The sequence below is a fragment of the Hypomesus transpacificus genome, chromosome 2, assembly GCF_021917145.1.
Source record: "Hypomesus transpacificus isolate Combined female chromosome 2, fHypTra1, whole genome shotgun sequence".
Taxonomy (NCBI): Eukaryota; Metazoa; Chordata; class Actinopteri; order Osmeriformes; family Osmeridae; genus Hypomesus; species Hypomesus transpacificus.
This window is the reverse complement of record NC_061061.1, coordinates 9639180-9657831: the sequence shown is the minus strand read 5'-3', so window position 1 is coordinate 9657831 and position 18652 is coordinate 9639180. Positions and strand designations below refer to the sequence as shown.

The 18652-nt window shown below is 40.5% G+C and overlaps 2 protein-coding genes across 2 annotated transcripts; one reads left to right on the top strand and one right to left on the bottom strand.

Moving 5' to 3' along the window:
• Positions 1-503: 503 nt before the first annotated feature.
• LOC124478089 (tripartite motif-containing protein 16-like) lies at positions 504-10984 on the bottom strand. The gene is given in 7 exon segments (XM_047036222.1): positions 504-1276; positions 1422-1441; positions 1443-1479; positions 1593-1746; positions 1835-2068; positions 2155-2250; positions 9813-10984. Coding segments are annotated over 7 exon segments (1638 nt in total). The 5' UTR covers positions 10389-10984; the 3' UTR covers positions 504-755.
• A 98-nt stretch (positions 10985-11082) lies between these two features.
• On the top strand, positions 11083-16784 carry cdc42se1 (CDC42 small effector 1). Its single transcript, XM_047036311.1, has 5 exons — positions 11083-11279; positions 12577-12918; positions 14690-14794; positions 16104-16201; positions 16377-16784. The coding sequence occupies exons 2-4, from the start codon at positions 12865-12867 to the stop codon at positions 16170-16172; spliced, it is 228 nt and encodes a 75-aa protein (XP_046892267.1). The 5' UTR covers positions 11083-11279; positions 12577-12864; the 3' UTR covers positions 16173-16201; positions 16377-16784.
• Positions 16785-18652: the final 1868 nt, after the last annotated feature.

Genomic DNA, 18652 nt, shown 5'->3' with positions numbered 1-18652 from the left:
GAAACAGCTATCTCTCCTTCTGTAGCCTATAGCCAACATGGGAAATAATTGGGTTGGCTTGTTGGGCTAAAAGTTAATGTTGTCCTTTGGTAAGTGGATAAAGAGTAATTAGGCTATCCAAATGTTGCACATGAACATACAGAACAACTAAAGGCTATGATAGATCATCAATGGATACATTGGACTTTAAATTAGCTAGGGGGCAAACCGTCTGCTTTTCCACCCCTTTCTCTGGCTGTTGTATTGCGCCCCCTGCTGTCAGACACCTTGTCTGACTTTACTACTGGCCTCAGGTCTGTTTCTATAAGATCAATGTCAAGGTTGCTGTCAAGGGGTTCTTGAAGTAGCCCTAGCCCTAGGCACGTGGCAGGTCACCTGAACAAACTCAGGAAGAGTGAAGGAGGAGAGACCAGCTCAGACGCTCCCACACAAGTTTACATGAGAATAAATCAACAGATATGTTTCTCCACAAAATAACTTACAGGTTTATTTAAGTTCTTCCAGGTGCAGGTACACAAAATCCAAAACAATAGCCCAATCAACACTTTCCCTCATGAATTTAATCTAATTTTTCAAAAATAATATCCTTACCGCCACTTCATTGCTCTGATTGCATTTGAGTAAAATCTAAATCAATGGCCTGAATGAATTTTGCTCCTAAAATAGATAATCTAGTTTCTATTTCTACACAACATTGACAATAGAGAAAATATTGTATTGTAAATCATCTTCTGAATTACAAAATTAGAATCCATCTAGCACAGTTCAAAACTGGACCCACGTACCAAAGAAACAAACCCAAACCCAAACCCAGGATAGAGTGGCTGAGTGAATGTGGTCTGGACTTGGTGCAGGAGGGTCATTGTGTCAGAGATGCTGTAAAAGGACAGAGTACCTGCCTTGTGATCCAGGTACACTCCTACCCTGGAGGACATGGGGCCTGACAAGGCAGTAGCAACATTATTGTATTTGAAACTATAACCACCATTATAACATTGCAAGCTCCAGGACTTGTCATTGCATCCAAATCCACAGTCAGCATTGCACCCTACATCTTTGTAGGAGAGTGCTATATAAACCCCTAAAACACTCCACTCTACTTCCCAGTAACAGCGTGCAGATACGTCCTCTTTACACAGCACCTGCAGACATTTATAGAACCTTTCAGAATGGTTGGGATAAGGCTGTGGCCACACACATTCTGCCTTTCTGTTCCCATTAGACAGACGAATGTGTTTCTGTGCTGTGTTTGGGTCCAGTGTGAGGGAACAGGAATCTGGGAAAAGAGCAAGGAACAAATCAAGAGAGATCCTGTATATGCAGATTTGATCCAGTAGCCTATTACTTCCCCTCCATGTCTATGTTTGTCTCAGTCTTAATATGTAGTGTCAGTGGAGACACACAGTTACATAGAAACTTACATTTTAAGAAATCATCTCGTCTTAGGTTCGAGTGGCAGTACAACATCAACCAAACTCACTAAAGACACAAAAACACATTCAAATGGAGGCATTCAAATCACATCATGAGGCATATCGTCATAATTTAAAAGTGCTTGTGTGATCCACCCATAGGTCTAGTTTTGTACCTACGTTTGGTTGGGATGTTAAGCCACTCCCCTTTAAGGAGGTTCTCTAATTTCTCTTTCAGCTCAGACAGAGCCTCAGTCACATCTCCAAAGTACAGTGGAGGAGGGACTAGGATGATGGGTAAGTCTGAAGATAGACTGGAAAGAGATGGATATCTCTGAAAAACGGGGGGGGGAGGACAAAACAATAGGTTAGCTGAACTGTCAGTTACTTCTTTGTTCTAGATAGAAGGTAAGTAGAATTACCAGGAGAAAGAGTATGTGATCTTCTGTGAGGGAAAGCTTCTCTAATTCAGCATCTCTTGTCTTCAGCTCAGTTATCTCGCGCTCCAGGCGTTCCAGGAGTCCTTCAGCCTGACTCACTGCTGCCCTCTGCTGGGCTCTGATCAGCTTCTTAATCTCAGAGCGTCTTCTCTCAATGGAGCGGATCAGCTCATTAAAGATCCTCTCACTGTTCTTTTCTGCTTCTTGTGCTGAGTGCTGTAAGGGGACAAACCACATATTTTGCAAACACACACATATGTACAGCAACAGACAAAATATTTGTTTTCTTTGGATACACTTACATTGAAAGACATCACAGCCTGTTGAAGCTCCTTCTGCTCCTTATTTCTTTCCTGGATTGTCTGCTGCAGTTTTTGCTGACTCAAACCCAGCTCCATCTATGAATAAATATCCTTTATCAACAGTGGTTGTTTGATAGGCAGAATAGGACATTAGAATACTTCCATAATTGAGATGTTATTTTTAGACTGTAGTTGAAGAATTGAGATCTTATGATTAATTGAGATGTCATTGCACCGTATCCAAGTACTTAGTTCAAGTTCAAGTCTTTTATTAGTCAGATGCACAGAACAACACAAGGTTAGACTGGGCACTGAAATTCTTAAGACAAGACAACGCAAGCAGACTTAACTTAACATATAAGTACACGGAACAAATGTACTTAATTGTAATTGTCACACTGTTTTGTTCACCGTGCCTAGGAGCTGAGATGTGGTGACTTTGCAATGTGACCGGTAACAGACTGTTTGACTCTGACCCCTGAAACACTGTAGAACTATGCACTTCTAATCCTTGATCTTCTGCTGTACTTTCTGTTTTCACAATTTTTACATTGCTTTGGATAAAACGGTCTACTAGGAATATAATTTGTATTGAAAATGTAAGTATAGAATCATAGTCACAGTACATAATTGTATGTGTTTTATATAGAAAATGTATAATAATACAGTCTGCCATTACGCTTTGATAGGCGTGAAGGAGGAAACTGTTACTTGTAAGGGAGGTGGGCGGAATTATGGGGTGAGAGCTCTTTGAGGTTGTAGTTGGGTGCGGTTCCCTGGATGCCATTGAAGGTTAGCACATGATTTTGAGTTAAATCTGAGACTGGGAGCCAGTGGAGGGATATGAGGATGGGGACGATGTGGTGGTGCTTCCACACTATCATCAGGATCCCAGCGCACTGTTAATTAAAACGTTGATTAATGTGCACTGTCCCTGTAAAAATAAACTAAATAAATACAAATACAAATAAAAAAACATAGAAAAAGAGAGTTGCGACACTTCCATAGACTCCCATTGTTATCGAGGAATGCGGAAGTAAAGCTTGTCACATGCGACCTATAGACCAATTATTTGTTTGTAAACATTCGGGATGCGCGCGCAGCATGGTGCCAGAAAACCGGGAAAAGATAGCATTTATAACGGCTAGAGAATTACATGGATTATACAAATAGTTCGATAAAAAAATACCAAAAAGGTCGAGGAGGACAGCCTTCACGAGAGAAAGCGATTCCCCATTGATTTGTCACATCAGAATTTTGATTTGGGTCACAAAAGTCTTGAAATTTGAGTGAGAATGTCGCCCTGTAGATCGCATAGGAGGCAGCCATGTTTTCACGTCATGTCACAAAGTTAATAATTTTACAGTTTTACAGTCAATTCTACACCAAAAAAGTAAAGCAGGGCAGCTTTCAAGAAATATCGGAATTGTGCTTTTGTCCAGCTGGTCCGATTATTTTTGTGATGTGTGTAAAACTGGCAATCTGAGTGAGACTGCGTCCCGTAACACTGTTTCACACAAAAACATCAAGGAGGACTGCTTTTTGTAGATACAACTGCTTTTTGTAGATACGAGCCTGACGTTTTTGGTGTAGAATGGAGTGAAATACAACATTGTGAACACACTCACTGCCAGTGAGTGACCCGAGTCTGACTAAGGCCGAATCCCAATACTTGCCCTTACCCCTTCCTCCTTCCCCTTCCCCCTTCCCCTTAGTTTTGCGCGTTCCCGTGAGAGCTAGTGGTGTCCCAATACTCTTTTGGAGCTAGGGGAAGGGCTAAGACTAAGGGGTATACACCCTTTAAAACCAAGTAAGATCGGGAGCTTACTTGAAACCTAGGGCTATGTGAAAACTGCGCGACCGGCAACAATGGCGACCAAATCATCCAGAGAGTCCGATAAATGTTATATTATCGGCTTAATTAATTGATAAAAAAATTATGACAGTCTTGTTTTGTGTTGTATACAGTCATGAACAGGGCCGTAGCACCAAATTCTGGGCCCCTATACAAGAAGTCCGGAAGGGCCCCCCCCCCCCAGGGCCATACCCAAACATATCACTGAGTCGCAGAAAATGCCCACTGACGGGTCTTCTTGTTGGCAAAATCCCTGATAAGGTCCTTAAAGTCCAATGCTCTTGCCAATTGGCTTTCAATCGAGAGAAGAGCAAGACTGTTCAGTCTGTCCTGGGACATGGTGGACCTCAGGTAGTTTTTGACTAGCTTCATTTTGCTGAAAGCCCGTTCTCCGCCAGCAACACTTACGGGTAGGGTGCAGAAAATCCTCAATGCTATACAGATTTCTCCAAAAATGCTCTGTAGTTGGAGATTATAAATGGCATTAAGGAGCTGAAGAGGTGACAGGTCTTGAGGAAATGTTGCCTGATGTATTTTTTTCAGGTGCAAAACTTCCTCCTCGAATCCAGCTGTGAGATCCTTTGGATATGCTCTTGTAAGAGTCTGGCATGACACTTTTGTTTGTTCTTCTGACATATCAGCAAACTTCAGAATCGGTCCAAAAGTTGCTACAAGGTTGCTACAGTCATTCAAGTCAAACTAGTTTATTTCTGCTTTCATGTTGAACTAAGCTCACCTTGTCTCAAGTCTGCATCAGAGGAGGATGAGGGGGTTGTTGCTGCTGGTCCACTTTCTGTGACAGTTTCTGTAATTTGTTTCACAAATTAAGTTTTACTAGCAGGCAGCTAGGATGATATAGCCATTGTGTCATGTCATGACTTATGGGGCTAACTATAGCCTATATGCCATAGGTTATTATTTATCATGTAGTAGCCTAATAACGGCTTAGTATTAATTTGATATTAGCTTGCTTCAAATCAGTAGCCTGCTATTGCAATATTAGCCTACCGTACACTTTATTTATCCATTAACATACTAACCAAGGGAGGCCTCATTTAATTGAAAGTGTAGCCTATTGTCTGCTTGCTAACTTGTCTCTGTTCATTTTAAAAACGATACTTTAAGAATGGGGTTTCACCTTGTGTGGTTAAACGTTTTGTGCTCACCTTTCTTTGTAAAGAAGTTAGTCAGAACCTGACTTCCTTCTTTTTGTTTTTTCTCCCTCTCTTTCTTTTCCTTTCGCTTCTGAGAGCCAGACTTTAACTTCTGTAGTTGTGACATGTTGCCGCATCTCCATCCAGATAAAAGTCTTTTGCGGCGCACGTAGCCTTCCCAACTGAATGCCTTACGTTGGGGGCGGAATTAGTGATGTGTCGTTCGTGAACGATTCGTTCATTTTGAACGAATCCTTATAAGGACTCGGGAGTAACGAGTCCTCTCAACGAGTGATTCGTTCATTTCCCGACTCGGTCTTTCTACGAGTCTTTGGATCATTTTTCACGTGACCTGCATAGGCTCTGTAGCTAGAGGAAACGAACGATTCGTTCCTTTCCCGACTCGGTCTTTCTACGAGTCTTTGGATCATTTTTCACGTGACCTGTATAGGCTGTAGCAAGAGGAAACGAACGATTCGTTCCTTTCCCGACTCGGTCTTTCTACGAGTCTTTGGATCATTTTTCACGTGACCTGCATAGGCTCTGTAGCTAGAGGAAACGAATGATTAGTTCCTTCCCCGACTCGGTCCTTCTACGAGTCTTTGGATCCTTTTTTCACGTGACCTGCATTGTATTTTTTAGTAGAGGAAACAGTTTCCTTATTCCCTTTCGCGTGGCCGCTGTTTTAGTAAGACGTGAATGAATGATATTCGCTCAAGTCATCATACTGACTGGTTTTGTTATTTTCACTTTACATTTACACTTACAGTTTAGTGCAGTGTAATTGTTTGACGTGATAATTAAATGCTAGTGTGATAATACATGACCAAATCATACAAACTCATGATACATTATTTTAATGCAGGAATTTATTTTGAAATAGTATTTGCTGGTGCACATGTCATGCACTAACCTACAGTGGACGTATAGGGGCTATACGTCCTTTGCAGTGGACGTATAGCCCCCCCCCCCCCCCCCCCCCCCCCCCCCCCCCCCCCCCCCCCCCCCCCCCCTGAAATGAACAAATGACTCGAAAAAAGATTGTTCATTTTACTGAACGAGATTCAAAGAACCGAATCAGTAAAAAGAACCGAACTTCCCATCACTAGGCGGAATACCCAATCGAGCTGTGAAATCAGTTGTGTGGACTGAACCATTATGCGATTTTTGCAAGGGGTGTTTAGAATTTTGGAATACAATAATGTACTAAATTAATACGCAAAGCTTGCATTTAGATCGATATTCATCGTGACATGTAGTTATGTATTTAAACCATTTGAACAAAAACCAAAAAATAGGCTACTTAAAACCAAAATCTAAACTTCCCATGGGCCCCTCTCTGCCTTGGGCCCCCCCACAACTGTAGCACTTGTCTACCTAGTCCGTCGGCCCTGGTCATGAACATATATATTTGCAACCATTTTCCTAATTGAAACGTTTCTAAAAATCGCTAGTTTGGTACGATAATGTTACAGTTCTGAATTGCACAACAGTCCCGCATTTCTTTGACTAGCATGTCTACAGTTCTAAGCAGCGGCGTAACAAGGACTTGGCGGGCCCGAGTGCAGATCTCACCAACGGGCCCCTTACCGACCTATCGTCAGGCGAAATTATTGAGTTTTCAGCTTAGCGATGCGCAAGGAAATTTAGGCTACTCATGATGTACAATTAAGGGTAACGACTGCTCTATGTGAAGATAGATGACGGTTTAAAAAGTGAACGGCTCTGATTTGCGAGTCTCTGGCTCTAGATTATGCTTGCTACAACACGGAATGAGCATAATGGAACAGTCAGTCATGAGCCGACGTATCTGCGACGTTTGAAATAGAGCACAGAGATGAGAAGAAAATCTGATCATTTACCAAGGCTTATCCGACGTTATGAATGACGTTTCGATCTGTCATGTGTGCTATCTGGGTACTAGTAAAAAAAACAGTCACTTCGATGGTGAATATTTGATTTTATGTTCGTTAGATATGCTAGTTTACATTTAGTCTATCTAGCTTTAGCTATTTTCCGACTACATCCTGCACATAGTTTACTAGGCCTATATCTAACCTGGCCGCTGCCTGGTAGCCTAGGCCTATATGTGCATTTTTATGACGTTTAATAGCCATGTCAACTGCATACATCAGACAGTAAACGTTATGTAGCTAATTATTAGCCTACCCTGGTGGCTGAGTTTCACACTCATTGATGTTGCCGGGCTGGGGGTCAGACGTAGCGTCCTCTTCAACACGCTTAGCCACAAATCCAAATGAGGATAGTTTTGACAGCTTTGCCACCCTTACATCTTGCTCTTTTCGTTCCTGCCGTTTTCTGCAGCCACTTTTATGTTAAAGGGCATGGCATGGGGTAGCCTAATTCGCTTCAAAACGCTAATGCAACACAACTGTAGTATCCCAACAACAACTGTCTGTGGTATTCCAACAACTGGATGGGAACAATACTGTGTGGGTGGGCGGGAATCTTTGACAACAATATTACCCAGACATCCTTGCTATTTTTCGAGGGCAATATTACTTAATAAAAACGACATTTGTTTCATTCAGCAAAAGGCAAATGAGGAAAAATTAATTATTTGCTGTTGTTAACACTGACTGTTTTTAAAATGTTTATTGGGCAGGTGATAGCTCATAATTCTGAATAACACACCATAATTGAGAAATGTTGGCGAATTTATAAGAGTGGATCAAATGTGATCAAAATCGTGCGGGTTTACAGCAGTGCAAGGGGCACGGTCAGATTACCTTAAGGGGCCCGGCCCGGCCCGGCCCGGTCAGGTTGTCTCACTTTTACGGTGAGATCGAGGAAGGGCCCCCTTTCGCCACGGGCCTTAGTAGTGATGGGAAGTTCGGTTCTTTTTACTGATTCGGTTCTTTGAATCTCGTTCAGTAAAATGAACGAATCTTTTTTCGAGTCATTTGTTCATTTCAGGGGGGGGGGGGGGGGGGGGGGGGGTTGGGGGCTATACGTCCACTGCAAAGGACGTATAGCCCCTATACGTCCACTGTAGGTTAGTGCATGACATGTGCACCAGCAAATACTATTTCAAAATAAATTCCTGCATTAAAATAATGTATCATGAGTTTGTATGATTTGGTCATGTATTATCACACTAGCATTTAATTATCACGTCAAACAATTACACTGCACTAAACTGTAAGTGTAAATGTAAAGTGAAAATAACAAAACCAGTCAGTATGATGACTTGAGCGAATATCATTCATTCACGTCTTACTAAAACAGCGGCCACGCGAAAGGGAATAAGGAAACTGTTTCCTCTACTAAAAAATACAATGCGGGTCACGTGAAAAAAGGATCCAAAGACTCGTAGAAAGACCGAGTCGGGGAAGGAACTAATCATTCGTTTCCTCTAGCTACAGAGCCTATGCAGGTCACGTGAAAAATGATCCAAAGACTCGTAGAAAGACCGAGTCGGGAAAGGAACGAATCGTTCGTTTCCTCTTGCTACAGCCTATACAGGTCACGTGAAAAATGATCCAAAGACTCGTAGAAAGACCGAGTCGGGAAAGGAACGAATCGTTCGTTTCCTCTAGCTACAGAGCCTATGCAGGTCACGTGAAAAATGATCCAAAGACTCGTAGAAAGACCGAGTCGGGAAAGGAACGAATCGTTCGTTTCCTTTTGCTACAGCCTATACAGGTCACGTGAAAAATGATCCAAAGACTCGTAGAAAGACCGAGTCGGGAAAGGAACGAATCGTTCGTTTCCTCTAGCTACAGAGCCTATGCAGGTCACGTGAAAAATGATCCAAAGACTCGTAGAAAGACCGAGTCGGGAAATGAACGAATCACTCGTTGAGAGGACTCGTTACTCCCGAGTCCTTATAAGGATTCGTTCAAAATGAACGAATCGTTCACGAACGACACATCACTAGGCCTTAGTGCAGCTGCACTCCTTGCACTCCCTATAGTTACGCCACTGGTTCTAAGTAAACTCCATTAGCAGCGAATTTCGTTTAATGTCAGTGCATAACGCTACTTGCTTTGGAGATATCGATACGTGCTAGATGACGTACCTGTAACCAAGTGGCGTCCCATTTCCTAGGGCTATGTAGCCCTTACCCCTTACTTTCGAGGGCCAAGGGTAAGGGGGAGTATTGGCATTCGGCCTAAGGCTAACGTCAAAACAGTGTAACGGGGTCCCAGAAATGGCTGCCGCCTAAGACTATGCGGGCGACGCATTCTCACTAAAATTTCAAGACTTTCGTGACCCAAATCAAAATTCTGATGCGACAAATCAATGGGGAATCGCTTTCTGTCTTAAAGGTTGTCCTCCTTGTCCTTTTTGCTGTAGAATTCTACGAGATCAAAGTATCAACTTCACCGAAACAGAGGAAAAAAGCTAGCTAGCTATTTTAAAATGGGTTAACTAGACGTAGCCTATAGTGGAACATAACATTGGACATTTTATTTTGTTTGAGGTTTAACTTGTCCAGCGGGACAAGTACATTTCTCTTCCACTTGCCCTACCTCTTTTTCTATGGCTCTGGGTAGTGTAACCTTTGCTCTATCCAACTCTCAATCAAAAAGGAGTACAGAATGTACTTTGCAGTGACCTACTGCTGGGCCATGCCTTCTTTTCTACGTTAATCAGAGTCAATTAATGAAAGTTTAGATTCTCACCCGTTTCTCTTTGATTTCTCTTACAGCTGAAACTGTCTCATGGTCTTTATGTTGACCCACGAAGCATAGATAACAAATACACTTCTGGTCAGTACGGCAGAAAACCTCCAACAGTTTATTGTGACTAGAGCAGATCTTCTCCTGCAAGTTTGAGGAGGCTTTGACCAGCTTGTGATTCTTAAAGGCAGGCGACTCATGGTGAGGCTGGAGGTGAGCCTCACAGTAAGAGGCCAGACACACCAGACAGGACTTGAGGGCTTTCTGCTTTCTCTCAGTGCAGACGTCACAATCTATATCTTCAGATCCAGCATAACAGTTAGACGTAGAAGCAGACTCAAATCCCATCTTTTCAATTTTATCCACCAGATCCACAAGCACAGTGTTTTTCTTTAGCACAGGCCTTGGGATAAAGCTTTCTTGGCAGATGGGGCAGCTGCAGACTCCCTTCTGATCATCCTGATCCCAGTAGTACACAATACATTCCATACAGTAGCTGTGACCACAGGGAATAGTCACTGGATTCTTCAGTGGATCTATACAAATGGGACAACTGATTGAGTCCATGGCCTCAGTCATTTTGACGAAAAAGACTATGACAGAACCGAGCTGATCACTTGAACTCTCTGTAAGAGGCAAATGATACTGGTTTTGTGCATGTACTCAGAATCTGTGGGAAGGAGTGTTGAACAAAGTTAATAATTGTCTTGAACAATCAGTTGTCCCAGGTAGACACAATTACCTCTTTATGGAGGTCATAAATTATGAGATTCCCAACATAAGAAAACAGCGCAATCTGCTGGACAGATGAAGAACACAAGCAGAGTGTAAGTATAACTCTTTAAGATGAAAAAGCATTTCTTTTCATGACTAACATCTTTGACGTTTTTAGTTTGTTTATTTCACCTAAAAGCAACGAGGCAGGTGTCGCAAGAGAGCAGTGAGTGACGTGGAAAATAATTCAGTCCAGATACCAGACTTCATCTGCATGCAAAATATTGTTTTCAAGACTACAGGTGATCACTGGAAAAACTTTTGAATAAATACATGAAAAGCCTTTTTTTTCTTTTATTTTACAGAAATGTGAAATCTTGCCAAATGTTTTTATTCACATGTTACTATATTATCTTGCTTCGAGTAGGGTAGGCTATGGGAAATCAGTTATTAAGGCAATACCTCTGCACTGCATGGCCTAATATATGATTTTGAGAGCTACCGGAAAGCGGCGCTCTGACGCTGCCTACAATAAAAATACACATCAACCCGTTTTTCTGAAGGCAATCTGTGTAGACAACGGTTAGTTGTTCAGCCCAACGGCGACGACATGAGTATCGCTGTAGTGTTACTGTCCATGTTCGTCTAAGATTTTTGCCGAAGGACAGTACTTTTATCGAGCTCTTAGTAAAATGGTTTAATTCTTTGTCTATGTATTCGTTTAAGACAGACCATTGCCTGTCGGCTTCTCAGTTGGTAAGTAGGTAAATAGTTCGTATTGTGTTTTTCTTATGCTAAAGATAAACCAAGTAACCGTTTTATTTTTGTAATAGCAGACACCATCTCTGTATGTCTGTCTTAATGTAGGATATGAAAGGTGTGTCTTTTTTTCTCTCTCTCGGTTGACACGCATAATTGGCTTCGTAGATTAAATAAATCCTACAGTTTGAACTATCACTATCAACATTCTTCAAAAATAAGTTCGCTCTCCGTTTTGCACAAATTACTATTTCATACAAGATTTATCCTTATTAGGACATACGGTGTATATGAGAAACAAAATAACTTGACTTTGGCTTTGCTTTGAGGGAATGTGTTGTCCATGTTAATTATGATGCTCTCAGCTCTGAATTAGGGAAACGTTTAGAAACCAGCATAGGGCTAGTAGACCTTGGTAAAGGGTGTAGGCTATTGATTTAATTAAAAAACGCAGGCTACTGTGCCACTACATTTTGAGTGTCTCCTCTTGCATGCTGTGTCACAGACACATAGCATGCTGACACCTAATGTGACAGCTAGTGTAGAAATATGGTATATTTGAACCAAATATATTTAATCTGCCTTGCTTGAGGGATATATTTAAACTAATGCTTGCTATTGTATGTTGTTCAATAGATGTAACTTTACATGTAAACACATTTAATTGCAACTATAATGTCAATAATACAACAAAATAATTACCCATTTATCCTCTATGGTTGCAATTAGGACATGTGGACCACTGGGGAGCTAACCTTGGCCAAAGATTGTTCTGTGCAATGTTTGTCTTCATCTTGGCACTGCCAAACACTCTCTTCCAACACATGTTGATGTAAACAGACTCAATGTCTTCCCCTCAGTTAAAGGAACATTCCCTTCCTAAATTAGGCCTAATTAATGTCTTGAGGGGTGTGATATCATCGATTGCTTCTTCACCATGTGTCTCTGCAGCATAGTGCAAATACAGTTGTGCCTGACTTAGTGGCTATTATCTTTACTTTCCATTTAGCATGACTAAAAAGTAATAAAGTCCAAAAAGAGTTTGAAATCTGTCAAACTTTTAAATACTTGATTCTGCTAAAAGGGATCCTTTCAAATGTGTTCTTTCGAATGTGAAGAGTTGAGGGAAACGGTTAAACCCTGTTTAGGGTTGTTGATGTTGATTTAGGTTTTTGTGTATATATCAATGTGAAAGAGGTATGTGCATTTGTTGCAGGTGGAGATTGTGTAACTATTTCACCTTCCTTGTTTTTTGTCAGACTTCAGGTAATGGAATCTGATATTGTCTCAACAGGCCCAACAGATGTAGTCTGACTCTAGAGAAAAACCAAACCCCATGGGAAACCTGCACAAGAAAGGGGGAGAACAGGCCAATTCTTAAAAGTTGAGAGAATTACATCCGGTCTGTGTACAGGACCTTGCGGGACACCTCTTGTTTTTCCTGGAATAGTTGGGTCACTGGAAAGTTTTCACAATTGCCCCCCAAGCTTCACCCTTGTACTCCGGCAAGCACTCGTCTGCCTCCAGGGCATCAAGAGAGACCCAGGGTCTCCAGTACAGTTTCACCAACAGGACAGCTGGGATGAGTGAGTTCTGGCACAAGATCGGCTGCTGCGTTGTGGCCAAACCTCCGCCGGTGAGTGTTTCACCCTTCCAGGGGAATCATGGGAAAGACCGTTGACCTGCTTGTCTGACATTCAAAGGGTTCTTATGACTTGATTAAAATGTGTACATACTTTTAGATTAGATATATATTAGATTGACCCCACAGAAGAACCTTCTTGGTGTCTGTGCAGTATTAAGGCCATCCAACTGTTGCCTCGTGCAGTTAACATTGGTTTTGAACTCATTAGCTCACTCTCTTCAGTCACTCACAGACAACAAGCAAGGAGGGTCCTATGTTACAGCACAAGTGTGTCAGAAATGGGTCAGGCTAATACAAGGGGAATTGAACGAGGAAAATTACTTATTTTTTTCTGCTCGAGTGGTTGACCCACATACTGTAGTCACGAGAGGGCCTCAACAGTCAAGAAGGGTAGACTTCTGTGTCGTTGGGAGAGTGGCTCAGACACGAGGCATGTAAAAACAAAGACAGCTCTGTCATTGCCTATTACATACTAATTGGTGGCCAAAGATGCAGAATCAGGATTTCCAAGACATGGACAGTGATTATGAAGGTCACAACGGGGTTGACATACTGTAGAGTTTTTAAAACCTAGAATAATTTAAATGAAATTTACAGTTTATGACACAAAAACTTCTTGGCACACTTGCAAATTTGTCTTCCAGTACAACCTTTTTCAGTTCAAGTACTGAGTTGCATTTATATTAGCAAAAGTCCAATATTTACAGTGTACAAACAAGGACCAGGGCAGTAACTTTGGCAGCAAATGTAGCATAGTAATTGGTTGGCTTGAGGTTTATCATGTTTACAATCCCTTGTTTGAACTATCGTTTTGGTCTTTTCCACAGATCTGATACATTGATTCAGTTTAATAAATTAGGGTTAGAAAAGACATGTTAAGTTTTTGACCTTCTGAAGCATGTCTCCATAGTAACGTCCCCCTACCCACCCCTGACCCTTGTACAGGTCCCTGTTTTAACAATGAGTAGTCTCTCTGAGGGGGAAGTGGGATTTTCATCTTGGCTGCTAATGTGAGCTCATTCTCTTTCCTCCCTCCTTCCTCCTTCCTCTTCTATATTTTTAGGTTCTTGTTTGTTCTATTGTTGGGTGGAGAGAGACCCAGACTGTTATGGAAATAGTTTATGTGTTGTAACAAGTGACTCCCCAGCTAAGTTTGATTTGTGCGGGATTTGTGGAGAAAAGTGTAGTTTGTAAAGGTTATAAAAAATATAGAGTATGGTGCTTGTCAATCCATTGGTAATGGCTGGATTGGTTGTGTCGTTAATATGTGTTCATGTTTTTTCCAAATGGTGTTGTGTGAATGATCAGTCTCTGATCTGTTCTGAGTGAATACCGCCACAGCATACTGGGTTGTAATACCTGGTTTGCATGCAGCACACTGTGGCATGTGATGACATGTTGTTCGAGGAACTTGCACTGATCTAATAAAACAAGTATGGGGAGAGGACGGTAATGAAGTGATCAGACTCTCCATTGAGTGTGACATGCATAATAAAGAGAGAGGATATTCACCTTCTCCAAATTCTCATGGAAGTCACAACAATATTGGGAAAAGTTGTAACGTCACGAGTAGTTGATGATTTCATAAGCACCCATGTTACGTCAATACTAGTTCAGTTGAGTCTTAGTTGAAAAGGAGCAACATTGTCTGATAGTTTTTCAGACAGCGAAGTATTGATGCCATTGCTAAATTGCATACTCGAAATCAAAAACAGGCTTATCTGTCATCTAAACTTGAATCTGCATTTATTTTTGTTTACAGAGGAAAAGGCGGAGGAAAATTGATTGCAGCATGATTGGCGAGCCCACAAACTTTGTTCACCTGACACACATAGGCTCTGGAGAGATGGCCAACGGACTCCAGCTGGTAAGATAGAGAAGCAAATTGTGAAAATAAGAATATCCTTGTATGCTAGTACAGTATGTACTTTAAGGACGTTTATGTGACACTTGTGAAACATACTTTCCTTTCAAGGTATTTCAAGGTGCTCAAGAAATTATTATATAAATTCCACAAGGTCCAGTGCTATAACCAATTGATTATTATTGTATAAAGCACACTCATTCATAATTGTATTATTACCATAGGAATTGAAAGTATTATGGCACAAATTTGATATCAGTTTCAAATTTCTCTGCACACAGAAATGGGGAAGTACTAAGAAACTGCATAAATGATTGGTGAAGGAAAAGGTTGCAGAGACCATCGGGTTTTTGAGTTTCCCCAATGCCTCTGAAAAGAGTCAGGTTTCTTTGATGTTAATACAGGGTTGTATAGCACAATTTGTTTCAGTCCAAATTAAAATGTACTGTTACTCAGTATGATGCCTCAATTTGTGCCCATTTTGTACATGTTTGTATTTGATCAATGCTGCCGGTGCCTGAATGCTTGTATGAGCTCTTCATTTTAAACCAGCTATGGATTATACTCGGCAATCCAGGGTAGCTAGTATAGTGAAAAATATATGAAAGATAGCTGAAGAAAACCAATGTGACCTTCACAATAACCAGGCCATAGCCCATTAGCGATAGTCTAAAAGGCAAGCTAAGGGCCATTGTCCTCCTGAAAGATAGCAGTGCATTGTTTGTCTGCACTGAGCTATTTCAATGCCTTAAAATGACTCTGTCAGAGGACAATGGTTTAGGGAATAATCTGTAACCCATATGGGACATAAATACAGAGTTCAACCCACAGTGGAGCATACTGGGCAATGTTTATTGTCTAACCCTCAATAATGAAATCATACCATCTCCATTGGTGTTATGTAATAGTAATGACTCACAAATGATAAGTTGAGCTTGGTACCATATGGAACCAGTTAAGATGGAAAACATTGTCAGGGCTCCAAATAGGCTCATATTTCATGTAAACCATAGAACCAGAACGTTATATCGCATACGATGGGCCAAAAACATGGTTTTAAATCACTTTAGTCCTGTAGATGAAATCACTCCGTTTCAGTGTTCAGAATAGGAGACGCTGTATCAACACACATATGTGACACTTGGACAGTGTACTGTTCACATGGATATCCTGTAAATACCGTCTCTTAGTATCTATTTACTGAGCTCTCAAATAAAATGATCATCTACAAAAAATGCCAACAGAAACATAAACTATACAAATAAATTTGATTTGATTTGATTTGATAAGGACTCTTCTTTCTTTTTGGCAGTCAGGGTCAGTCCAGGAGCAGATGAGATCTAAAGGCCCCAGTTCCAATGGACGTAGAAGCATGTCATAGCTGTTTGCTACTGTGTACCTCCAGCAATGGTAGGTGAAGTAAATGTCTGCACTGCTATGATATCCATGGACTACTTCTATTCTGTACAGCGATAGAAACTTGAATGGCACATAAAGTAAATCAATCAGAAAATGAAATTCTTTTGACCTGGGGTCTCATTTTTGTTATTCATATACCCCCAAAAAACTCATTTTGGTTTCACAGGTGAAGAGGATCATTGGATGGCCTTCTTCATGTTTTCCTTGTCCAATGAGATAGCTGTGCTCCTTATGCTTTGCAAAACTGGAAAACATTTGGGAAGTTTGTGCTTTTCTGTGGGTTCCACAGGATCTCTTTTGTTAGATTTGTCCCACCGATGGATTTTCAGCCATTGAGCACCTTTGTATTTTTGTCTGTGCATGAGCTGCTGAACTTGCATACTGCAAATAATGACTGGTTCTGGAGATGTCCATAAGACTAATATCATGTTTATATTTGTTTAAAAAACATCTGAATGTCCCAGTCTATATTCTTACTGCTTATCCAAGCAGGATAGAAGATCAAACGTCTATCACCTAGGCCAGCTAAGAAATGTTTATTCTCTTTTTCAATTAAATGTTTTTGTCCACCCATGATGGAATACGCTTTAATTGATTTAACATCAAAGTCCTGCGATTTAGATGGTGTCCAAGGGCAGGATCTGATTCTCTCCTGAAAATCAATTTGGAAACATTATGAGCCTGTCCAGTTATTAAAGAATCATCCTTGCAGGACACTGAAGGAACATTCCTTGAAGGCGTTTTTAAAGAGCAGGGGATTGTAGGATGTCCCCCACCTTGATGAGAGTGGAAAATTCCTAGCACTTTACTGTGCATTCCTTCTGTCAGCTCTACCGGGCCTCCCACTCACACAGTGTCAACTCTAGCTCTCTTGGGGGGAACCAAATATGGCATATTTCATATGCCTAAGATAGCTATTTTAATAATAGTATGTCACTGATATGACAATTACGTTTCTTGATTTATATGGGCTGTTTTTTTTTCAAAGTGTTTGTTTTTGTGTTGCACCTTACGATGGCTGTACGTTGTGAATAACCAGTCCTGTCGTTCCTGTTGCCTGGCATTCATTTTAACAGTGTTTTTATGTGTTTGTCATCTAAAGCCATGTTAATCCATAGATTGAATTCACTGGGTCTATAGTTTCCCTAAAGTTGAGGATGACTGATGTGTTGCCTTTGTTTATCATGTAGTGTTCATATAAACTGTACAGCATATTGTCTTGTCAACTAAATTAACACCACATTTGTTGTATAATTATCATGTTATACCATTTGCATTTTATGAAATCAAAACTTGTTAAAACATTTTGATACAAAGTCATTTCTGAGAACTTTCCTTTTTCCTTCACTGGGAAGTAAAATGTTTGAACGTTTGTGTACCACCTCCATATATAGTGTATGACATTTGCCAGAATGGCTTTATGGCAACAAAAAAAGAAATTGTGAATGAGCAGGTGCAATGGCCATGCTCCAACTTTCAAACATTTTTTGAATGGAGCCATCTGTGAATCAAATCGAATGTTCTACACATTCTTAATTTGTTCAGAGTCTAGCCTAGCCAACCACTCATTCACATACTAATTACACCCATCAAAAAGACCAATAGATCTTGCACTGGAAAACTATAACCTTTTCAAAATGGTGTTAAGAATCTACAATATCAGGACATGTTAGAGATATTTAGTTTTTATCAAGATGCATTAGATCAATGTCTTCTGTGTTAAAGTAAAACTTATCTTCTTGTACAGTAGTTCTACATCTCAGTATTATATGGAAAGTTTTTAATTGTGCAGACAATTCAGTGTTACATTAAATATGCACATCTTACTATTACTATTATTACCAAAGCCAAAGAGTAGCAAAAAAAATGATTTTAACACAAATGTGATTTATTATACTTCAATATTAGAAATGTAATGCATTCCTTTATGCACAAAACACTTTAAATATCTTTGGTTTCCAGTATGCGTTATATTCTAAAATACTCATCACACTGGTTTATTGTTTATGAACCGAATTATCGAGATTCCAGATCAAGAGTCCCAGTAAATATAGATTACTGAACAGAAAATAGTAAACTGGAGAGTCTTTGGCAGTAATCTTCCTCCTTGATTACCTCACTTCCTGTGGCTGTCAAGGACTTGTTTCCTGAGTCTCTAATATTTCCATGGTGACAGTTCTTCATTCAAGGCTTGCATGGGATATAAAGTCCTTTTTGCAGACAGTATAAACAATCTCGTCTCTTAGAATTGGAAGACATAGCACAAATTCAAACTGTACTTCCGGATGACTTAATATTTGCCTGGTGAATTAGTTATAGATTGTGTCTAATAAATATCTGCTCTGCGGAAAGGCTAACCAGTGACAACCTTTAACATTATAACTAGGCATTCATGATGTATTGAAAATGTGTTTTATCCATTTTGCTTCATAATTTCCTTAT

What these genes read in the sequence shown, in the direction of transcription:
- cdc42se1 (XM_047036311.1), top strand. Translation starts at nt 12,865, where the DNA reads ATGAGTGAGTTCTGGCACAAGATCGGCTGCTGCGTTGTGGCCAAACCT. An exon ending in TTGTGGCCAAACCTCCGCCG is followed by an intron (nt 12,919 to 14,689) that starts GTGAGTGTTTCA and finishes TTTTGTTTACAG; the next exon opens with AGGAAAAGGCGGAGGAAAAT. An exon ending in TGGCCAACGGACTCCAGCTG is followed by an intron (nt 14,795 to 16,103) that starts GTAAGATAGAGA and finishes TCTTTTTGGCAG; the next exon opens with TCAGGGTCAGTCCAGGAGCA.